General features: G+C 32.5%; 3 protein-coding genes across 5 annotated transcripts in view; 2 read left to right on the top strand and 1 right to left on the bottom strand.

Moving 5' to 3' along the window:
• LOC134233624 (uncharacterized) overlaps positions 1-9365 on the top strand; it is a 30701-nt gene extending 21336 nt beyond the window's left edge. Inside the window, exons 6-8 of one of the 2 annotated variants that reach the window (XR_009985035.1) lie at positions 2417-2449; positions 6521-6643; positions 6749-9365. Coding sequence is in view for 1 of the 2 variants with exons in the window: in XM_062715600.1 (XP_062571584.1) it covers positions 2417-2449; positions 6521-6543 (56 nt within the window). In the remaining variant the exon portion in view is untranslated. Of the gene's footprint in view, positions 1-2416; positions 2450-6520 lie in introns of both variants that reach the window. The other variant, XM_062715600.1, reaches the window with a different exon arrangement.
• LOC134233625 (UPF0046 protein K07C11.7-like) overlaps positions 1-16556 on the bottom strand; it is a 49271-nt gene extending 32715 nt beyond the window's left edge. Inside the window, exon 1 of one of the 2 annotated variants that reach the window (XM_062715603.1) lies at positions 16466-16556. The gene's annotated coding sequence lies outside the window, so the exon portion shown is untranslated. The remainder of the gene's footprint in view (positions 1-16465) is intronic. The other variant, XM_062715604.1, reaches the window with a different exon arrangement.
• Positions 16557-16689: 133 nt separating this feature from the next.
• Positions 16690-21021, top strand: LOC134233626 (uncharacterized; the record flags this gene model as incomplete). Its single annotated transcript, XM_062715605.1, has 5 exons — positions 16690-16775; positions 17089-17436; positions 18629-18711; positions 19442-19592; positions 20908-21021. Coding segments are annotated over exons 1-5 (754 nt in total), but the record flags the coding sequence as incomplete, so codon positions are not given.
• Positions 21022-22619: the final 1598 nt, after the last annotated feature.

The raw sequence follows: 22619 nt of genomic DNA, 5'->3' as shown, positions 1-22619 counted from the left end.
CACACAAGTAGACTACACTAAGATACATAAAATAATGCATTGGTTTTTGATTTTGATGAATGATGTTGCCATGGTTACTAAAAATAGAATTTTCTGAGAAATTCCTTTAAAACACTACTCCTTCTACAGTTTTAGTCTCATTTCAATATCACTTGGCACACAAGTAGACTACACTAAGATACATAAAATAGTGCATCGGTTTTTGATTTCAATGAACGATGTTGCCATGGTTACTAAAAATAGAATTTTCTGTGAAATTCCTTTAAAACGCTACTCCTTCTACAGTTTTAGTTTGATTTCAAAATAAGTTGGCACACAAGTAGACTACACAAAGATACATAAAATAGTGCAATGGTTTTTGATAAGTACAAACCAGTAGAGCTACAGTCTCGACAGAGACTTCTGGTTTCAGTATCACTTGGCACACAAGTAGACTACACTAAGATACATAAAATAATGCATTGGTTTTTGATTTCGATGAATGATGTTGCCATGGTTACTAAAAATAGAATTTTCTGAGAAATTCCTTTAAAACACTACTCCTTCTACAGTTTTAGTCTCATTTCAATATCACTTGGCACACAAGTAGACTACACTAAGATACATAAAATAGTGCATCGGTTTTTGATTTCGATGAACGATGTTGCCATGGTTACTAAAAATAGAATTCTCTGTGAAATTCCTTTAAAACGCTAATCCTTCTACAGTTTTAGTCTCATTTCAGTATCACTTGGCACACAAGTAGACTACACTAAGATACATAAAATGATGCATCGGTTTTTGATTTCGATGAATGATGTTGCCATGGTTACTAAAAATAGAATTTTCTGAGAAATTCCTTTAAAACGCTACTCCTTCTACAGTTTTAGTCTCATGTCAATATCACTTGGCACACAAGTAGACTACACTAAGATACATAAAATATCGGTTTTTGATTTCGATGAGCGGTGTTGCAGTGGTTACTAAAAATAGAATTTTCTGTGAAATTCCTTTAAAACACTACTCCTTCTACAGTTTTGGTCTGATTTCATTATCACTTGGCACACAAGTAAACTACACTAATTTACATATAATAGTGCATCGGTTTTTGATTTCAATGAACGGTGTTGCCATGGTTACTAAAAGTAGAATTATCTGTGGAATTCCTTTAAAATGCTACTCCTTCTACAGTTTTGGTCTGATTTCAATATAACTTATCACACAAGTAGACTACACTAAGATACATAATTCTGTGCATCGGTTTTTGATCAGTACAATCCAGTAGAGCTACAGTCTCGACAGAGACTTCTGGTTTATTATCTTTCTTTCCTGCAGTAGAAAAGGTACAGAGTTATTTTTTTTCACTACTTTGTGCTGTGAAGCAAGTGTCCATCTAGTATGCCAGTGACAACTGATTACACTGATCAGAGATAAAGTGAGCGGCTTATATAGGGGGCCTTAGATAGAGGGAGTGAATAATCAAATATAGCAGACAATATACATTTATTGCATGATAGTGAGGGAAATATGAAGACTTATTCAGCCAAGAAAAATCATATTCCCCGAGGGCTTCGCGAGACAGGATTTCAATCTTCGTGAGACAGGATTTTTTGATATTTTCACTCGTGCTTCGCACTCGTGAAAATATCAAAAATCCTGTCCCACTCGTGAAATAAATTCCATATTCAACTACAAAACATTGAATATCCTCTATGTATTACATGTATCCAAACATCACTGGTTCTGAGGAAAATGGCGTATTGGACAACATTTCAGATAAATAACAAAAACAGTTGACTTGAGTTACTGAAAGGGACTTGAAGTTTACATCATAATAATGCCAGATTTCACTTCAGTTATATAAAATTCAACTTAGACAAGTTTCACTGTAGTATGTAATTTGTAAAAAAAATCTTAGATTAGATCTGAATCAAAGAGAGAACACATAGTAGAGTACACAGAAGTTTGAGAGGAAGATTGAAAAGAATAACTTTACTCAGCACTAATCAAAAGAATGCATTTATACTGACTGAGTAGAATTAATGATAATTATATCTAGAATTCTATTTTTAGTTTCAAATAATAGTATGAGGGCAAGGCATAACTATAACTTATGCCTATACTAGGACATTTAGCATTAGACTCTCAGTATGCAGACATAATGGTTGAATAAGATTTCTACCAAATTGTGCATTTTATATGTCACCGTGATGCAGATCTCATTTAAATCTGAACTGATAATTACTAGTCTCTAGTCAAAGTGCTCAGATGAGCAATGATCTGGCCCATGGGTCTTTTGCTCGGAGTTAACTTACAGTTTCCTGATAGACTTTTTTTAGACTTTGCTTTTTTGACATGAATATTTGCTTATGAGTACTGGTGGTGGTGTAATATTTTTAAAATTATTTATAACTTTGGGGTTTTATGTATTTAATAGATAAAAAGGAGAAAAAATCAGAGGATCAAAAAGGTAAGATTTGTTTTGTAAGGTGTTACTGATACAGAACATTACTTGGTCTTCCCAGTTGGAGACTTTGGTTTTTTTTTATAAGAGTCAATGTTTTTTTTTAGGTAAAAAAATGCTGGTATGTTAGGATGTAATTTCAATTGTAACTTATTAAAAAAAAAGATTCAGTTCATGACACTTGTGACTTCTTTATGAATATGTTTCTTTATGTGTACCACATGTTTTGACCCAAGCAAATATGATTAAAAGTATAAATATGTACTGTATATACTCACCAATAAGTCAGATGTATTCTTAAGCTTATATTAGAGGATTAACATTCTAAAATACCAGTCTTTTTATAACTCACCTATAAGTCGGACCTAGAGTTTTTGAACAAAATTTAACTCCCAAAAATCGGACTTATAGGAGACTTATATATGGTAGCTATTACTTATTTCCCAGTATTTTTTAGTGCTGTGCGATATTACCGGTTAACCGGTGTATCCCGATTTCGTTCTTCACAATACGTATCGCGGTATTTTTTTGTGAATACCGTTTCGGGTTCGATATGCTATAAATTGTTAAAAAAAGAGTTGTTTGCCCTTTTCAAGGTAAAGTATGGCAACAAGCGACGTGAAGTGTGATCAGAAACCAGAGACATGTCTTTTTTAGCTCACCTGAGCCAAAGGCTCGAGTGAGCTTTTCTCATCAAAATTTGTCCGTCGTCTGTCGTTGTTGTTGTCGTCGTCGTCGTTGTCGTAAACTTTTCACATTTTCATCTTCTTCTCAAGAACCACTGGGCCAATTTCAACCAAACTTGCTACAAAGTATCCTGGGGTAAAGGGGATTCAAGTTTGTTCAAATGGAGGGCCACGCCCTTTTCCAAGGGGAGATAATCATGAATTAGAGAAAAAATAATGGCATTTTTAAAAAATCTTCTTCTCAAGAACCACTGGGCCAGGAAAGATGAAACTCATGTGGAATCATCCTCAGGTAGTGTAGATTCAAGTTTGTTCAAATCATGACCCCCGGGGGTAGGGTGGGGCCAAAATGGCCGATCAAATTTTTACATAGGAATGTATACAGTGATTTTTCTACACCCAATTTAGGTCCGAATATCGGCCCTTTCCCCTCTCAAAAATTACCGATTTTTTCCCAATTTCTGTTGCTTTTTTTCCCAACACAAAACCGTTGTTGTTTTTGTTATATTGAATTTTTTACGTACGACTTATCTAAAATGGAACGCTATTGTTCTCAGTCACTAAGACTCTTAAAATAAAAGTAAGGAACATCAGATTACTCTTAGCGTTTACAAGACTTAGAAAAACACATGGGTCTCCTTGTCAAACTTGTGTGCATCGTTAGAAAGTGTAAGATGCATGTTAACCGGCGAAACATAGCTTTATTTGTAAATCCAAGTACTAATAGTTCTACAAGAAGCATCCCTGATTCCACGAAAATCAAACTGTTTCTACATCCGGCAGATGCAACTAGTATTGCAGAGAAAAATTGCAGTATTTTGTTTAGCTAGGGTAATTAGAAAGCTTTAATAATTACTTTGAAAAATAAATGATTTGTAATAAATCATGTCAGATTATTCTATCTTAAACCATGGCTATTACAAGAAGGATTTTCTCTTATGTCTACCATAATGTCAGAGAAAAAAAGGAAATACATGTACCGGTAAACTGATATAGGTTGGTCACAATAACAACTTTCAAAGATTTGAAAAAAGGTTAAAAATATAGAACTGTGTTTAACTTATTATTTTATGGCAAATAAATTGATGAATGATGTTACATTTACTTACATAGTTTATTTTACCTGCCAATTAAGGTTACATGACAATTTTTAAAATTTTTCCCAATTTGATACAAATGTCGACGATTTTTCCCAATTGTAAAGGCCCAGGCCCCTTTTAAAAAATGTAGAAAAATCACTGGTATAAGAAAAATCTTTTAAAATCTTTTTCTCAAGAACCACTGGGCCAGGAAAGATGAAACTCATGTGGAATCATCCTCAGGTAGTATAGATTCAAGTTTATTCAAATCATGACCCCCGGGGGTAGGGTTGGGCCAAAATGGCCGATCAAATTTTTACATAGGAATATATAGGACAAATCATAAAAAATCTTCTCAAGAACCACTGGGCCAGGAAAGATGAAACTCATGTGGAATCATCCTCAGGTAGTATAGAATCAAACTTATTCAAATCATGACCCCTGGGGGTAGGGTGGGGCCAAAATGGCCGATCAAATTTTTACATAGGAATATATAGAACAAATCTTTAAAAATCTTCTTCTCAAGAACTACTGGGCCAGGAAAGATGAAACTCATGTGAAATCATCCTCAGGTAGTGTAGATTCATATTTGTTCAAATCATGACCCCTGGGGGTAGGGTGGGGCCAAAATGGCCGATCCAAGTTTTACATAGGAATATATAAGAAAAATTTTCTTCTCAAGAACCATCGAGACAGGAAAGATGAAACTCCTGTGGAATCATCCCCAGGTTGTGTAGATTCAAATTTGTTCAAATCATGACCCCCCGGGGGTAGGGTGGGGCCAAATGACTGATAAAAGTTTTACATAGGAATATATTGGGAAACCTTTTAAAATCTTCTTTTCAAGTACTTCAAAGCCATGCTTAGTGATATTTATAGGGAATCATACTCAGGTATTGTAGATTCTAGTTTGTTCAAATCATGACCCCCTGGGAGGTTAAAATTCAAGCCCCCATCCACCCCCCAGTAAACTTTCAGTTCTGATCTGATATGTGCTTTTTCCGAGCCAATTGCTCAGGTGAGCAATGTGGCCCCTGGGCCTTTTGTTAAAAATCTAAACGACGACAACTGTTATATGAAACCCCTTCATGTTAAAGCTGAATCTGAATATTACAACTTAATTGAATTCAACAAGTTGTGCCTCAAAACAACTTATCTTGCCGCTTGCGCCGACATAACGTGATCAGGCAATTGGAATATCAACTTGAAAATACATGTTATTTGAGGTTGTGTTTTCATTTAACCTTGACGAAAAGCAAAAAATATTGAATATTTATATCTTGATATATTGCAATACAAAATATAATATTGCAATATATCGCGATACGATTTTTCCGTCGCGATACCCAGCACTAGTATTTTTAGAGAAATACCAGTAATTCCAGGAATTTCCAGTATTTTCCACTGTCCTGGGAAATAGGAGTAGTTCCCATTTTTGCCAACCCTGTTCTATAGTACATGTTTATATTTTGTACAGTGATTAACCTTGAGTCCTTGACTGACCTTATCATCTAGCTCTGTTTTCACTGAAAGTAGGCAATATTTAGATTGTCTACTTGTCTATAACTGTGTGTGTAAAACTTTTTGTTTATGGATGATATCTGTGAAAACTTTGAGCTTTGAAAATAAAATTTTGAATACAGCTCCCTATAGCCTTAAGAAGAGCCCATTAATTTTTAGCCCGAAAGATCAAAATTTAATAGGAAATTCATTCCATACAAAAAAATACTCCGTCGATGATAAGACCTTACTTCTTGATGGAAATGGTCTTTGTTTGATATTTATGATCTTTAGGATTTATCAATGAAATTTAACACCATTTGTCAATACATGAATGTTTAAGTTAAGGTCATAATTAATTCTTTAACATCAAAGACACCTTTAAGACCAAAAATTGAATGACAAATGTCTATCTGTTTTTCTTTACCCATCTGCAATTCTTTGTAGTAACTTTGTAAGTATTTTACCCTTTAACTCTAAAACTTGTTTTTTAGATGTTATTTAGTGATATGGTTAAATTTTCTAGAAAATCCTTTTCCAGGTTAAATATCAATCCAAAAAAGACCAAACTTGCATGCTTTTCCATGTTGCCTCTGGGAACTCGCATGAACATACATTTAAATTTGCTGAAATTTTGAAGTACTACTTACATGTACATCCTCACAGACATCTTTTACTCATAAATAGGAAACCAAGTTGTGGAATTCAATTTCCAAGTTCATTTGTGTCTTGTTTGTTAATTGATGAATGTAATGAATGTTTTCGCAAAATACATGTACCGGATTTTTTTTATATCTGTTATTTATTTTCAGGTGAAGAAAAAGTCATGCTCTAAGGCAAGGAGGATGTTTAAAGGATTTGAAAAAAAGCAATGATTAGAACTGTTGATTGTAATAGTTTCAGATGTATATGAATTTCCTTGTTTTGTCACAAACTCTGATTTCACCTCAGTTGTCACCATTGTATACCATATGTCAGTATGTGTTTATGTTTCATTTTGTTAGTTTGATTTTAATTTTTAATGGTGTGCTTCTTATGACAGCAATTTTGAAATGGAGCCTTGGTTGTTTTTTAGTAGCTCACCTGAGTCAAAGGCTCAGCTCAGCATTTTTGATTGAAGGGTGTCAAGCTTTTATCTGCCATATGTCATGTGTAAATTTTCAGATTTCAATTTCTCCAGAACCAATTTTAAAACTTTATGAGTATGAATTTGAAATTGTCCAAACATTACTGCCAAGGTTAGGGTGAGACAACAATCGAGGATTGGGTATTAACATGGAATATATAGGGAAATTAATGCTTTTGAATAATCCTTTCCAAGAATAGCATTCAACAATTAGTAGTAATAATAAATATAAAAAGGTGACTCAGGTGAGTTTTGTGGTCCATGGTACCCTTGAGTATAAGAGGTGTTTTTCTTTTGTTTTTTATTTTTTTCCTCCATTTGTTGGAAAACAAAGTTGTAGAATTATTTTGCAAGTGTTGATATTTTTTTTTGTTTTATGCATAAACGAGAGTAATCATTTTATTGTCTAAGCAAAACACTCAAGTGTTTGTCAACACTGAAAACCCTGAAACTAGGAAATAAGAACAAAACAGATTGATGATCAAGGATATCTGTAAGATTCCTCATTATGGATGATCCCCAGAACAACTTTGGGTTTGTAACAAGCTTTGCACAGGTTATCAATGAAGTTTTCACAGAAGGGGATCTTTTTTTTTTTGGATTTTTTAAAAATGATGATGGCAAGTGATATCCTGCAAACAAAACAATGTGGCATCAAAGTAATTCACAATCACCAATATAAACTGGTCGTTGACAAGTCATTTATGGCTTAAAAAGTATTTGTTCTCATTATATTATAGCCTCATGAGGAAGGGGGAAAACAGGTAATTCTAGTGAGCATTGTGTCTCACAAAGGCATCTTTTCAGCTGAATTTAATGACATAGATGTAATGTTACAATAAATTGTAGTTTTGTGTACCATGCTTACTTATGTGTGGGAGATCAGAAAAAAAGTTTTAACATGTTAATTGTAACATTAATATACCAGCATACCTACAGTTGTACATTATATGTATTGTATGTGTATTTCCTGACTACAAAGAGAACATACCAAGAGCATTGTTAAGTAGAGCATCCTTTGCAGCATGTTGACAGTTTCATTCCAAAAAGCACATTTGAACAATTGATGATTTTGTGAAGGCAGCATCACTAGTGCTGGTTTTAACATATAAACTTTTACTTAACACCCTTCCCCGCAGTCACGCATTTTAATGCATATACTGTACCATTTCCTATTTCTAACGCAAAATCACTCATTTACCGTTTCCCCGCAATCACGCATTTTCACGCACTTCAAAAAGTTCATTTAATCTTCAATTTATTGCCAAATCCCAACCATTTTATACTTGATTGAATCTCATAAAATAAGAAAAGTTATTTTCTAATTAAAATATTATTTCAGAATATTATTTACGCTAAACTTTAGAGAAATTTGTACCCTGCTATAAAGTGCTTGCGGGGAAATGGTAAAGTAATATTTCTATGATGTGAGGATTCAGTGTATGTTGCATAGCAATTCTGTAAGTTGTAAAGAGTTAAAACATCTTGTCATGTGTTTGGCTAAATGGTCACACTAGCATGGAACTTGTCATTATAATATTTCACAGGTTTTGACCCAAGTGGAATAGTATCTGTAGATTGGGTCAACAGCTAGCGATATAGTATGCATGCATGTCAACTATATAATTTTACTTTTAAAAAAATTAAAATAAAGAAAAGTGTGAAGCTTAGTTATACATTTACATCTTAAAAAAAATATTTTTAGTGAGAGACCCAATGGTATTCTTGTCTCGGTGTAATGTTCTACAGTAACTGTGTAACTGAACACTCATAATTGCGTATTGATTGCTCACATTTTGTTAGAATGTAATTGTTAAAAAGATTGTATAAGATAGTAATTGCTTAATTCAATATTTTAATTTCTATGTTGTGCTAGTAAGATGATGATGTGAATGAAGATTTTAGTGCATAATATTCTTTAGAACTGTGAATGTTAGCATTTATTTCTCTCTCTGCCTCCAAGTCAGTTTTCGAAACATAATATATTTGAATGAGGTTAGTATTTATATTGATATTTTAATGGATTTTCACATTATATAAAATTTATTTGGAATCTAAAGAGAAATATTGTTATTAATGTCATAAAAAAACATGCCCTTTTCCTTCTAGAAATCAAGTATTTGGGAAAGCATTTTAAAAAAACTGTTCCTCTCTGTAAAAAAGAAATTTGTTTTGACAAGTGTTACGTATTAATATACATGCATATTAATATAATATATGTATTTATATATAATGTTTACTAATTAACATTTTACAAATTCATGGCAATACTTTTGTAGTTTTAAAGAAGAAACATGTTTTACAGACAAAAATTCAGAAAAAAATGTTCATTTTATTACTAATTTAATTGAGATTACAACTAAAAATATACTTTGTCAATCATTTTACTCTGATTGGCAAAGTATTGCGCAGTGGAAACCCTTGAATTATTTATGAAATGTTTTTAAGTTTTGTGTGAGTTATTTAAGGAATGTTTTTAAGTTTTGTGTGAGTTATTGGTGTGTGAATCACACAGACTTGTCACGTAGGCATATTTCTACGTGCAAGTCTGTATGATTCTCACACCAATAATTCACACTAAACGTAAAAACATTCCTTATATTTACATTTTACAAGTTTGGAAGCACTAAAAATATACTCAATATTTGAATTTCTCGCTACCCTATATCCTTGTACTTTTACTAACGTCGCTGTAGCCTCATTGTGACGTCACGCTAGCGCACGTTTCTCCGTGTATATTTCTACGCGTGAGTATATGGTTTTCAAATCAATTTCACAGTTGGCTTACCAGAAAAACACAGCAAATGTAAATATTGATCAATGACTTAAGCGTTTTTCTTTTCAGTCAAGTTTTATTAGCCAATTTGCTATTACTGTTGACTTATATTTTTGTAATATTTAATGTTTGCAAGGTGTTTGAGAGCTGGCATATGTAGTTCTTTTTTTTTTCCTGTAAGAAATTGTAGTACGTATTGTATATTGTGTGTTTATACATGTAACCTTACAATTTTGTAATAGTTTATATTTTTATTACAAGTACAAGTATGCAAAGCAACCATTTCTTTTATCAAGGTATTTATTAAACTGCCTGATACAAGATGCTTACACTGTATCTTTGCTAACCCTATACCCTTTACCGATAGCATCAAGTATTCAATGAGCTATTGAGAGAAAAAAAAATGCTCAGGCTTGGAAACCGATTTTGCTTTCTAAATGTAAATTTACTTTTTTCCGTTTAATATCCAAATTAATATGTTAAGTATTAAGGATTTAAAGTAAAAATTGCTTTGTTTTTGTTTTCCCAGGGAAAGAGACTTGACAAACTCAGTACTTTTAAAGTTTACCCGTGTAGGTCAAAGGGAGGTACTGCAAGTTAGATTAGTATTGAATGCCTTATAAAAGATCAATCCACTCCGAGTTAATTAATGCAGTTATCTGAATTATGCACATTTAAAAATAATCAGATTTTGTTTTCTTTTGTATATCAGATTAGAATTTCTTCAATTCATAGACTACTAAAATGTGAGTGTGCCTTGAAGGAGAAGAATTCAAAATAACGGAATCATATTTTTGAATGTTGTGAATTAGCATTGGTAAAGAATATTAATTTTAGATAGATTTTTCTTGTCATTGCATAAATATTTACCCCTTCCTTATTGACAAAGAATAGAAGAAAAATAAAATTAAAAAAAATTTTTTTTAGTTATTTTATATTATCGCATGACCTACTTTTAAATTTTGTAAGCATTTATTTTCAAATTGATTTGAAAGCATATTTCGGGCAATTTAAGACCTATGATCATCAAACTTTGTCAGTTGATGCATCTTGGGTCCTTGAACAACGTCAGCTTAAAAGTAGGTCACCACTTGGTGACCTACTTTTTGAACTTTATAGCTAATTCTTTTTAAAACATTTAATCCAATTATTTCAGACACTGAGAGGTTTAGAATCATCAAATCTTGTAAATTGATGCATCTTAGGACCTTAAAACATATTTATGAAAAAGTAGGTCACTGTGACCTACTTTTTGAATTTTGCAGGCATTTGTTTTTGAATTGTTTAAAAGGCATATTTTGATTACCTTCAGACCTAGGATCATCAAACTTGGTCAGCAGATGCATCTTGTGACTTTGAAAAATTTCGACCAAAATACAGGTCACGGTGACCTAGTTTCAACATTTTATGACTATATTTTAGTATCATAGGTATTTATTGGCTTAGAATCATCAAACTTTGTGAGTTGATGCGTCTTGGGTGTTCGGAGAGTGACGACCAAAAAGTAGGTCATGGTGACCGACTTTTGACATTTTATGACTTTATTTAAGTATCTACGGTACTAATTGGCTTAGAATCATCAAACTTTGTGAGTTGATGCATCTTGGGTTTTCGGAGAATGATGTCCAAAAAGTACGTCACTGTGACCTACTTTCGACATTTTATGGCTTTATTTAAGTATCTTAGGTATTTATTGGCTTAGAATCATCAAACTTTGTGAGTTGATGCGTCTTAGGTTTTCGGAGAGTGACGACCAAAAAGTAGGTCACGGTGACCTACTTTTAACATTTTATGGCTTTATTTAACTATCTATGGTACTTATTGGCTTAGAATTATCAAATTTTGTAAGTTGATGCATCTTGGGTGTTCGGAGAATGATGTCCAAAAAGTAGGTCATGGTGACCTAATTTTTGACATTTTATGGCTTTATACAAGTATTTATGGTACTAACTGGTTTATTTTGTTTGTTGGTGCATCTTTGGTTTTTAGAGAATGTCGACCAAAAAGTAGGTCATGGTGACTTACTTTTGAATATCTCAAGGACTTATTGGCTTAGAATCATCAAACTTCTGTCAGTTGGTGTATCTTGGGTTTGCAAAGAATGTAGACAAAAAAGTAGGTCACGGTGACCTACTTTTAAATATCTCAAATACTAATTGGCTTAGAATCTTCAATCTTTGTTTATTAATGCATCTTGAGTCCTCAGAAAACTTCAATCTTAATAAAGGTCACTGTGATGTACTTATGGTTTTTTATAGATTTATTATTAAAAATATTTTCAGTCCTAATTGGCTAAGAATCATCAAACTTTATCAGTTGATGCAACTTGGGTCTTAGGATACTTAGGGTTAGAGGCTTCAAATAGAAGTGATAGATTGTACAATTTATCAGAAGAGCGATTCAAGGCCCTTGGGCCTCTTGTTTGATTATCCCATTAATAATGATAATTTCAAAAAGAAGAACTATTGAAGTCCATGTATCCAAATAAAGTTTTGTCATGGAGTAGGGGGCTACGTGTATGATTGTCAAAAGTATTTAAAATCAAGTATTAAGGAAGCATCGGTTGATATCCACAAAAAATGGGTTTATCACAGTGAGAGTTAATTAATTATCTGTGTAAATTATAAAATGGTTTGCTCGCAACCATTGACTTATATTTAATTAACATAAAGTGGCGCAGTAGAATTAAGTCATAATTTTTGTACTATGCATCTTATTTTGCAGTACTTTTTAATTATGTATATTTGCTTAGTGCGTTCGCTAGACAGATATTCAGAGTATTTTTGTGCATTAATGCCTTGCAGTATGATTGTGTAAACCAATGAAAAATAAATGCTTTTCATTTTTTAAACTGTCTGCCATTTTCTTATATTATACTTTCATGTAAATAACTTGAATCTGATTTGTCGAGAAACATTTGATAAAAAACACTACTACCCACTGAATAATGAAGCCACGCCCTCCTGCGTAGCAACAGTCAACATTGCTTGACGACGGGTGGTATTCCAAAAAATAGCGACTGCGCGGAATTTTTGCGCGCACGGTTCACTGTAATATGTATCTGTATAAAACATTCAGTATAATATAATAAATATAGCATGTAGTTGAGTGTAACATTGAAAATTTTCACCCCTCGAAAACCATTGTCAACCTCGGCTGCGCCTCGGTTGACAATGGTTTTCTAAGGGTGAAAATTTTCAATGTTACACTCAACTACATGCAATATTTATATAATGTCAATCTTATGTCAATAATGACATTTAATGATAATTTCAATATGACCAAAGTCGGGAGAAGTATCATCACTAGAGGAATCTTAGGTGTGTCATCCATGCAGGTTTGGTCAACATAGGGCTCATAGTAACTTGGAAATGAGATCTGCACCAAAACCATTTACCTGTTCACTCATACGGAAAATGTAGGTCAGATTCAGCATCCGAAGCAAATCCGGTAGTGTGCCTCTCTCTCTATAGATGTATCATCCATGCATAGGGCTTATAGTTACTTGAAAATGAGACCTACACCAAAAACTGCATCAAAAATGTTAACATGCTCCAAAAACATTAACCTGTGGTTATGATTCCTTTGCTGAAATTGCAGCATCTGAAACCTTGACCGGTACAATGAAACACACTAGAAGTATATTCCATACATATCAAATCAATGGAGGTCCTTAAAAAGAAAACTTCTCCAAAAAACTTGAGGTTAACTTGGGACGCCGACAACGACGCCGAGGGTATCACAATAGCTCCCCCAACTTCGTTGAGGTGAGCTAAAAAGGAGACTCTTGTTATATATTAATTATTCAAATACAAGTAATACTAGCGCTATAAAACATGTGTCGCTTGGTATGCATTGCTAGAAAATAAGATCTAAAAGCATTTGTTTTAATTCAATGGCACTACATGGATGAATAATATAATACTCTTCAGTATAATATTATATTCAGCAGCATTTGGCCATCTTTATACATTCTTCTTACTAATAAGATAAATAGGATAAATAATCATTTGACCGACATTAGCAGATTTTAAGATAACCTGCACTCCTTGATAATTCCGCTGTAAAATATGATACCATATATTGCTAGGTCTCCGTTCTCTTCTGTAAAACATGTTGTTACTTCCTCGGGTTTTCCAAAGCAGAGATCTAAGAAAAAAATCCAATATTAATAGTAAAAGTTAGCCGTGACTTCAATGAGTAATTCTTTAAAATGTATGAATGCCCTATTACTATGGCTGATAAACTCCGTACTTTAAAAAAACAGAAAAACATTTAGGTTAAAGTAGGTTAAAGTGAGGTGATGCATGTAAGAAACAACCAAAATTGCGAAGATCAGTCCATTTAGAGAACTTATTTTATGCAGTTATATAAAATTACGCACATGTAAAAAATAATCAGACTTTTTTCTTTGGAATATCAGATTGCAATTTGTTAATATCAAAGACTACTAAAATTTTGGTGCCTTGAAGGAGAAAAGGTAAAAAAAATGAATAAACCTTGATATATGTATTATTAATTAGTCACTGTGAATGTTGTGAATTAGCATCAGTAAAGAATATTAATTGAGATTTTGCCTGTCATTGAATAGATACGAAATCCCTCCATTCTGACAAAAATTAAAAGAAAAACAAGATGTGTTTGTGAAACACTATGCACCCGGCGGCAAAAATTTTGAAAAATCTATTTTTAGCATGTTGGACACAGTCAAGGTCACAAGGTCATTGACCTTGGTGTCGTTTGAAAGAACCTAATTGGTGGAGTACGTATTCCAAATATGAAGTCCCTACCTCCTATGGTTCAAAAGTAATGACCAAAAGTGGAAAAAGCTATTTTTAGCATATAGGTCACAGTCAAGGTCACAAGATCATTGACCTTGACGTCATTCGAAAGGACTTTATTAGTGGAGTATGTATTCCAAATATGAAGTCCCTATCTCCTATGGTTCAAAAATAATGGGGAAAAGCTATTTTTAGCATATAGGTCACAGTCAAGGTCACAAGGTCATTGACCTTGATGTCATTTGAAAGAACTTTATTTGTGGAGTATGTATTCCAAATATGAAGTCCCTATCTCCTATGGTTCAAAAGTTATGACAAACAGTGGAAAAAGCTATTTTTATCATATAGGTCACAGTCAAGGTCACAAGGTCATTGACCTTGATGTCATTTGAGAGGATTTTATTAGTGGAGTATGCATACCAAATATGAAGTCTGTATCTCTTATGGTTCAAAAGTTATGGCGAAGGTTAAAGTTGACAACAGACAAACAGACAGGACAAAAACAATATACGCCCTGGATCTATCGATCCGGGCGCATAAAAATAATTTTTAGCTAGTTTTTATGATTATAAGATACACCACCATAGAGGGACTGGACTTGTTGGAACGAAGCTTATACAGCTATCACAGATAACTTAAGTTTTCGTCAAAGTCAACATGTCCAAAAATTTATTTTTACAATAGCCCCAAAACTACGTGAGGTATAAAGTTAAAACTTTTACAGTGAACAAACTTTCATTGATTAACAGATAGAAAGTATCATTTGATAAAAAAAAATACTTGGAAATAATATTAATTGAGAAAATGCATATATTTTCCAAAAATACACCTAATTAATTCCGTGCTCTGAGTGAAAACCATCACTGCAGAAACAAAATATGTTGATCAATGAAGGGCAAGTTGGACTTGGATTGCCTCTGGAAAGTTGTTTTCCCTGTTTATTTTGTCCAAATATTAAGACTTGAAAGTGAAAGTACATTGCAAATGGCAGATTCTATAGGTGTCTTGTCTTTATACATGTCATGCTTTCAATAACAGCCTTTCAGAGACCATTCACGTCCAACTTGCCCTTCAATGATAAACATATATTATTTCTGCAATGATGGTTTTCACACAAAGGAAAGAATTAAGCAGGTGCATTTTTCTTTAAATATGCACATTTTCTGATACAATTTTTCTCAAAAAATATCTTTTTTAAATTATTTGTTATCAAGTGATACTTTCTATCTATTAATCAGTGATATATTTATAAACCGTAAACGTTTTGACTTTATATCACACATAATTTTGGAGCTATTGTAAAAATATTTTAGACATGTTGACCTTTGACGAAACCTTAAGAAAACATAATAATGCAAGAAACATGTGTACCTTTGTAATAAACTAACACAGATATATGTGTAAAGTTCAGATAACGTGTATATAAAGGGTTTAGCACAGAATACAAAAAATTGAAGACTTCTATCCCTCTTTAAACATTCATTTTTAGGTACATGTCCTACCGGATATTTATCACCCAATTTTTATCCTATGATATTTTTATTCTAAACCATAAGCTTTTTTTTAAAAGTCAGATTAAACCGATTTGATTATTCCATTTATAATAATAAAACAAATATTGAAGTCCGTGCATCTTTAAAAGTAAATTATGTCATGAACTGCGTGAAAAGTAGATGTATTTGAATTCAATCATCAGTTGGTGACAGCACAAAAAATGGATAAATTATAGTGAAGTTTGCCTGTCATCTGTGTTAATTGTTAATCGGTGAGCTTGAAACAAAAGACACCACACTTCCAGTCCGACACATCTGTAAGTTTCATTTTAGGATATTTTACCCTTGGGGAATAAGGGACCTCTCCGGATGAGTGAAACAATATCGAAGGGATGTAAAAGGTGAAATAAACTAACCAAGAAACCAAACAAACACCTTACATAATTTAGTCAATAACAATGAAGATATTCAATAGCAATGAAGATATTCAATTGCAGTAACATGATTCTTTAACTTCTGCAATACAGATTTCTAATTTTTGAAATTCTTAAAAACTGCTTAATGACTAAAAATACAATTACCTGCAAGTCCTTTAAGTATATCTAGTCCAATGAAAAAGTTCAATTAGCTAGACACGGTTATTATACTTTTTCTCAAAATTGATTTAGTTTGCCTCATATTTATTTAGGAAAGTTGAAACGTTACTCACTTAATCATCCGTTTCCTTCCTTTTTGTAGCATATGTTTTACTGTTATTTCCTGGTTAATGTGTTTATTATATGATTTGCACGATTAAAGCTTTGGGTTTTGTCTTTGATTTTTCTTCACTTATTATGAGTCCACTACGCAGTCAAGCAGGTCTTCTTGTTGTGTGTGCATTTGCTTATCAAGGTTTGTATGGTTGAATCCATTTATAGTGTCATATATCTCATAACTATATTCAGTATACCTGTGCTGAGTTCGAACCAAATAAAAAGTATCCATACACTCCTTTTTCTTTGTAATATTAATAATTACTCTAATAATATAACTTAAAACAATTGCAAAAGGATAAAATACATATTTCAGAAATGAATTATTTTCTCAATTTACTTTTTTACGTAAGAAGTTAGACACACATGCAGTGTAAGATTTTATTAATTATCTATTAAACGTTCACACCTTATATATTCAATATTCCGTAAAGTCTGTATTTTCTTTGCAGTAATTGGTCAATATATCCAAAAACCTATTGAAGGCTGCATAAGTGACAATGTTACTTTGTCCTTTGATCTACCTGAGAAGAACCTTACTGTGAATAGCTATATTTGGTACAAACAGGATGTATCAGGGGATCCCAGCTTCGCCAAATACACTGTAGCTGAAGACAAGTTTGAAATCTACAGAGATGCCCAAGATCGACTCCTCCACAATCAAATTGATCCATCACAGCTAAGAAATTTAGTTTTACTGAATGTGCAGAAAAGTGATGAGTCTAAATATGTTCTGGTAATTAATTATGTCAACGTCACACAGCAGACATCGGAGTATCTCTTGCGATTGTCAGTAAAAGGTTTGTCAAGAGAAAGAGTTTAAAAAGTTGTCATTATAGTGATTGATTAGTCAATAATATGGTGTCATATTTTTGCCCTCTTCCTGCAGGATAAATTATGTCAATATGCAATAAAAATATGTCAACATATAATAATTACATCTAAATAGAAAATAATATGTTAACATGCAAGTTACCAATCTTACAAGGGAATAAAATTGTAACCTGAGTAAATTTACTAACTAACGCCAGTACCTGTCAAGATGCAATAAAGCTGTTTATGTGTGACTTATCTATGTTAACATGCAAATAGTTAGGCAAACATGCAAGATATTTAAATCAATATGTGACTTATTTATGTAAACATGCAACATAATTATGTAGACACGCGACTAATTTATGTCAATCTGCATGATAATTATGTCAACATGCACTTTATTAATGTCAAAATGCGACTTATTAATGTCAACATGCGGGTTATGTTTTAACATGTTAGATATTAATGTCACCATGCAAGATAATAAGTCGCATGTCATCGCATATAGCTTGCATGTTGTCATAATTAGCTCTTATGTTAACATAATTTTCTTGCATGCTAGTATAAATGACTCGCATGTTAACATAATTACATGTATCTTGCATGTTATCATAAATAAGTTGCATGTCGACATAAGTAGTTGCATCACAACATAATTGTCTTGCATGTTAACCTAAATATTTTGCAAGTCAACATCATCCTGTTGCATCTTGCTTGTATCAAATGTCATATAATGGCGCTAGTAGGTAAGTTTAATAATATTAAAATAAGATGCTCTAAAGAGATCGGTAACTTGCATGCCAGCATGATTATTTTGTATGGTGACATAAATAAGTCGCATACCTTCCCATCATAACTATGTTTTATGTTAAAATAATCTGTTTTGCATGTAGGGGACAGAAATATGCCACAATACAATTATAAATGTCAGAAAGATTTAAAAGAAAAGGGGATTTTTTTTTTTTGGTTTATAAATATGTTTAATCTTGTAAGCTACTTTATGGACAGTATTCACACTCCCTTTGTTTTCTGTGTAATTATGTTCCCCAAACGAAGTTGGGGAACATATTGTTATAATAAGATTCATGCATTTTATACATTTTAAAAGCATTATTCTTATTGAAGTCACGATTAACTTTTTCTATTGATATTAACATTATTAGATTATTTTCTTAGATCTTTGCTTTGGAAAACCCGAGCAAGTAGAGGGATGCGCAGTATCAACATGTTTTACAGGAGAGAACGGAAACCTAACAACGGTATCACCTTTTTACATCGAAATTATACAATATAAAGGAAAGTGGGTTTAACCTGAATTAACAAATGTCGGTTGAATGATTATTTGCCATACTTCTCTTATTAGTAAGAAGAAAATATAAAACGATGGGCGAATGCTGCTGAATTATATTATATTGAAGATTTGAATAACTGTTTATCTAGTGACATTAAAACCTCTCAGATCTCATTTTCTTGCAATGCATACCAAGCGACACAGGTTTAATAAATTGGACAATCATTATTTGTGATTGATTAATTAAAGTCTACATGCTCCTTTTTTGACAGAACGCGATTATGATAAATCATAATAAATTACACTGTGTTTTCCAGCAAAATCGACTAAATTTTTTTTTTACTAATAATTGCAAAGACTTGTTTAGTTCAGGGGACCGTTTTGCAAAGGAACTTACGAGTGAGACCAAGAACTTTAGATAATTGTTAAGTTTTGCAAAATTAATAATTTTCTTGAAAATGATTTGTATAAAATATCTTGCCATATGTTCCTTTTACAAGATTAAAAAAATATATATAATATAATGATTATTACGCCCCAGCTCCATGCATGCCTCTTACGTATTTAAGTATACTAATACTTAAAATAATTTAATCCAATAAACCCATGTATCGGTAAGTTTCCTTATTTATATGATAACTGGTTTTAAATTCCTGAGAGGAACATAAGTTCTAATAAAAGTGACATAAAATTTCCAGATTGACGGTGACGAGACAGACATGACACAAACAGTGAATGGTTACATGGTGGTGAGAAACTGTACGAGTGGTGTAACCGTCAACTATACATGCTGTAATGTAGCCGGAAAATGTGAACAGCAAATGTTCAAAGTACCCGAATCTGTTGAAGGTATGTTCTTTATTGCATTTTGGAATTTAGATGTAAATAAAGATCTATTCAGTTTTCTATGTAATCCTGCAAAACAAGAAGCTGTCTAATAGCCAAGCGAGTGCATTTAGTATTACATTACTTGATTGTTTCCTATAACAGCCTAGATTTCAGGTTTGGGACTCTTTCAGATTATTTGTAATTGCTTCATTTTAGCTGATAACCTTTATTGTACTTACCTCTGATGAAATGCACGTGAGAATTTTTTTTTATTTTCCCATTTACATATTCCTGTTTGGTCGATGTTCGATGATAAAAACACTCGAGAGAATAAGATAGAGAAAAATCTTGAAATCAATTGAGAAATGGGTTAATTAAAATAAAATGATCGCTTTAAAACTTCTTTGCTGCCTGTCAGATTAGGCAGTCGTATATATGTGATTCTCCTTATTTCATTCCCGACTAGTAGAAAAAAACAAATAATTATTCCAGTCCTTAAGATTACATTTCCTTTTTTTCGTTTAAACGAGACCGAGTCTAATTCGAGTGCGCATCACTTTGCGCAGCTTTTTAATTTCATGCAGTTATTTGTGTGACAGTACACCTTTGAAATTATTTTGATTTTAATACAAAATTAACATTATCTGTAACTCTTACTGATCTAAAAATGTAATTTTAAGACAATAATTGGAAAAAGAACGTTCAAATGACTCTAACAACGTCATCATTTTCGGATTTTGTAAGCAATGCATGGCGCTGAGGAATGACGCATGACTCGCTTATATCTTCAAACTTCCATTGATATTATACTAAAACCTCATGGCAGAACTTCCCTGGAAACATACTAGCAATCTAAAAATTTCTATTTTTACCGAAAATAATTGTATGCACCGATAATTCACCTACAAAGATTTGTATTTAAACCGTAATATTGCAATTTTAAAGGTATTGAGCTTTGAAAAAATAAACTTAGTAATTAGACACTCTTTATAATATACCGTATAAGTGGAAATTTTAGCAAGACGCAAATTTAGCGATTTGTCCTTAAAAACTGGTAATATATTTTTAGCGCGATGTTATTTTAGCGATTTTAAAATGTATATTAAAGAAGCTATTACAAGAAAAACGCACTTAATTTTTAGAGATATTCAATTTTAGCGATCTCGGCAACCTCGCTAATAATGCCAAAATGAAATCCTCGCTAAAAATTCTGCTTAAACGGTATATATATACTGTATATATATGTATATTTGTTGTAATTTTTATTGATAGTATAAGGATGGCAACACATAATTTCATTGGAACACTCAAATATGTTTTCTATATTCAGGAATAGATGTAAAAGAAAATGGTGGATCTGAAGTTGGTATAATAGCTGGTGTAATAGTTGCAGTTTTAGTAGTGACTGGAGTTGGAATTGCCGGAATGCTAATCTATAAGAAACGTCAAGGCAAGTTAAAGTGTTATATTAAATTTTAATTCTGATTTTTTTTAGATATTGAATTCTTATGTGTAAATTAAGCTAATGTGTTTATCGCAAAACTCGCTTCAAAGTATACACTTTGACCAATATTGTGATGCGTTGAGTGACGACACTAATGAATCTGACTGATATACAATTGAATCTTACTGACGTTCAATTGCCAAATCCAACAAAGTATCTGATTGGTGCTTTTTTATAGGCCCGCCCACTTTCACAAATGTAAAGCCAAAAATATGGAATGTTTCCAAGAAAGACAGAAAAGCTGTAGAAAACGGCAGCAGTTGACTTGATCATGTTGATACATGTCATGTTCATATCAGGTGCATGTCACACGGCCGTTTCTTTCGTTTTTTTTTTCTTCAGTACATCAATAAAATAATATGTACCTAGATTTGGTGAATATTAGGGCTGGGACGATATATCGAGATATCGCCATCGAATCGTAAAGAAGTAACTAGAGTGGCATGCTTTCGGACTCATTCACTTGATTGGCGAACAGGTGTGACGAAGGTATCGTCACGTGTTGAAAGTTGCCTTCCATATAAATATATGTTAAATATAAATATAGATATGAAATAAAATTGATTAACACCACTTGAGTAAAATATTTTTGTTTAACAACATATAAACAACTATTCTGAATAAATTATTCTCATTTGCAAAAAAAAAAGGATTTTGTTTATTTGAATGCAAAAAAAGATTTTATAAGCAATTAAACACATCGTGATACATATCGTATCGTGGCTCAAATATCGTGATACGTATCGATATAGATAAAAGTTGTATCGTCCAAGCCCTAGTAAATAGTTACTAGTAAATAGTTATTTTTAACATGAATTATAAGTGATATTATTATTTTTAATGAATTCGTCCTTACAGTAAAAAGTGCACTGCATGAAAAATGCACAAGGATTTAGGTTTTTAGGTCACCTGAGTCACTCTAAAACTGAAAACTATCTGTTTTTGTCCGTCGTCGTCCGTCGTACATCGTTCGTTGTTCGTCGTCAATTAGTCGTAAACTTTTGAACATTTTCAGCTTCTTCTCTAGAACCACTGAGCCAATTTCAACCATTTTTTGCATATAACATCTATGGTTGAAGGGGAACAAAAATTGTGAAATTCATGGCCCCTGCCCCCTGGGGGCTGAGGAGCGGGGCCAAAACCACTAGAATTGATGCAATCTTTAAAAATCTTCCTCTTTACTCCTGGACATCAAGCAGTCAAACTGTTAGCATGATTGTAATCAGCATTAAGTCCTCTACAAAATGGTGAAATTCATGGCCCAAGGGTCAAGGGTTCTAGTGCTAGGGTGGGGCTATATAGATTATATAGTTAAAATGCATTACATGTATTTCTTTGAAAATCTTCTTCTCTGCTCCTGGGTATCAAAAAAACAAACTTAATGTATATTTATGATGAGCAATAGTGACTCTTTCAAAATTATGAATTTCATGACCCCAGGGTCAGGGGTTCTGGAGTTAGGATGGTGCTATTTATAGATTATATAAAGAAAATGCCTTATTTCTTTGAAGTCTTCTTCTCTGCTTCTTGGTATTAGATAAACT

Source organism: Saccostrea cucullata, unplaced genomic scaffold (genome assembly GCF_032062105.1).
Source record: "Saccostrea cucullata isolate Sc308-1 unplaced genomic scaffold, CSIRO_AGI_Scuc_v1 ctg174, whole genome shotgun sequence".
NCBI classification, from domain to species: domain Eukaryota; kingdom Metazoa; phylum Mollusca; class Bivalvia; order Ostreida; family Ostreidae; genus Saccostrea; species Saccostrea cuccullata.
This window is presented reverse-complemented; position numbering and strand designations above follow the sequence as displayed.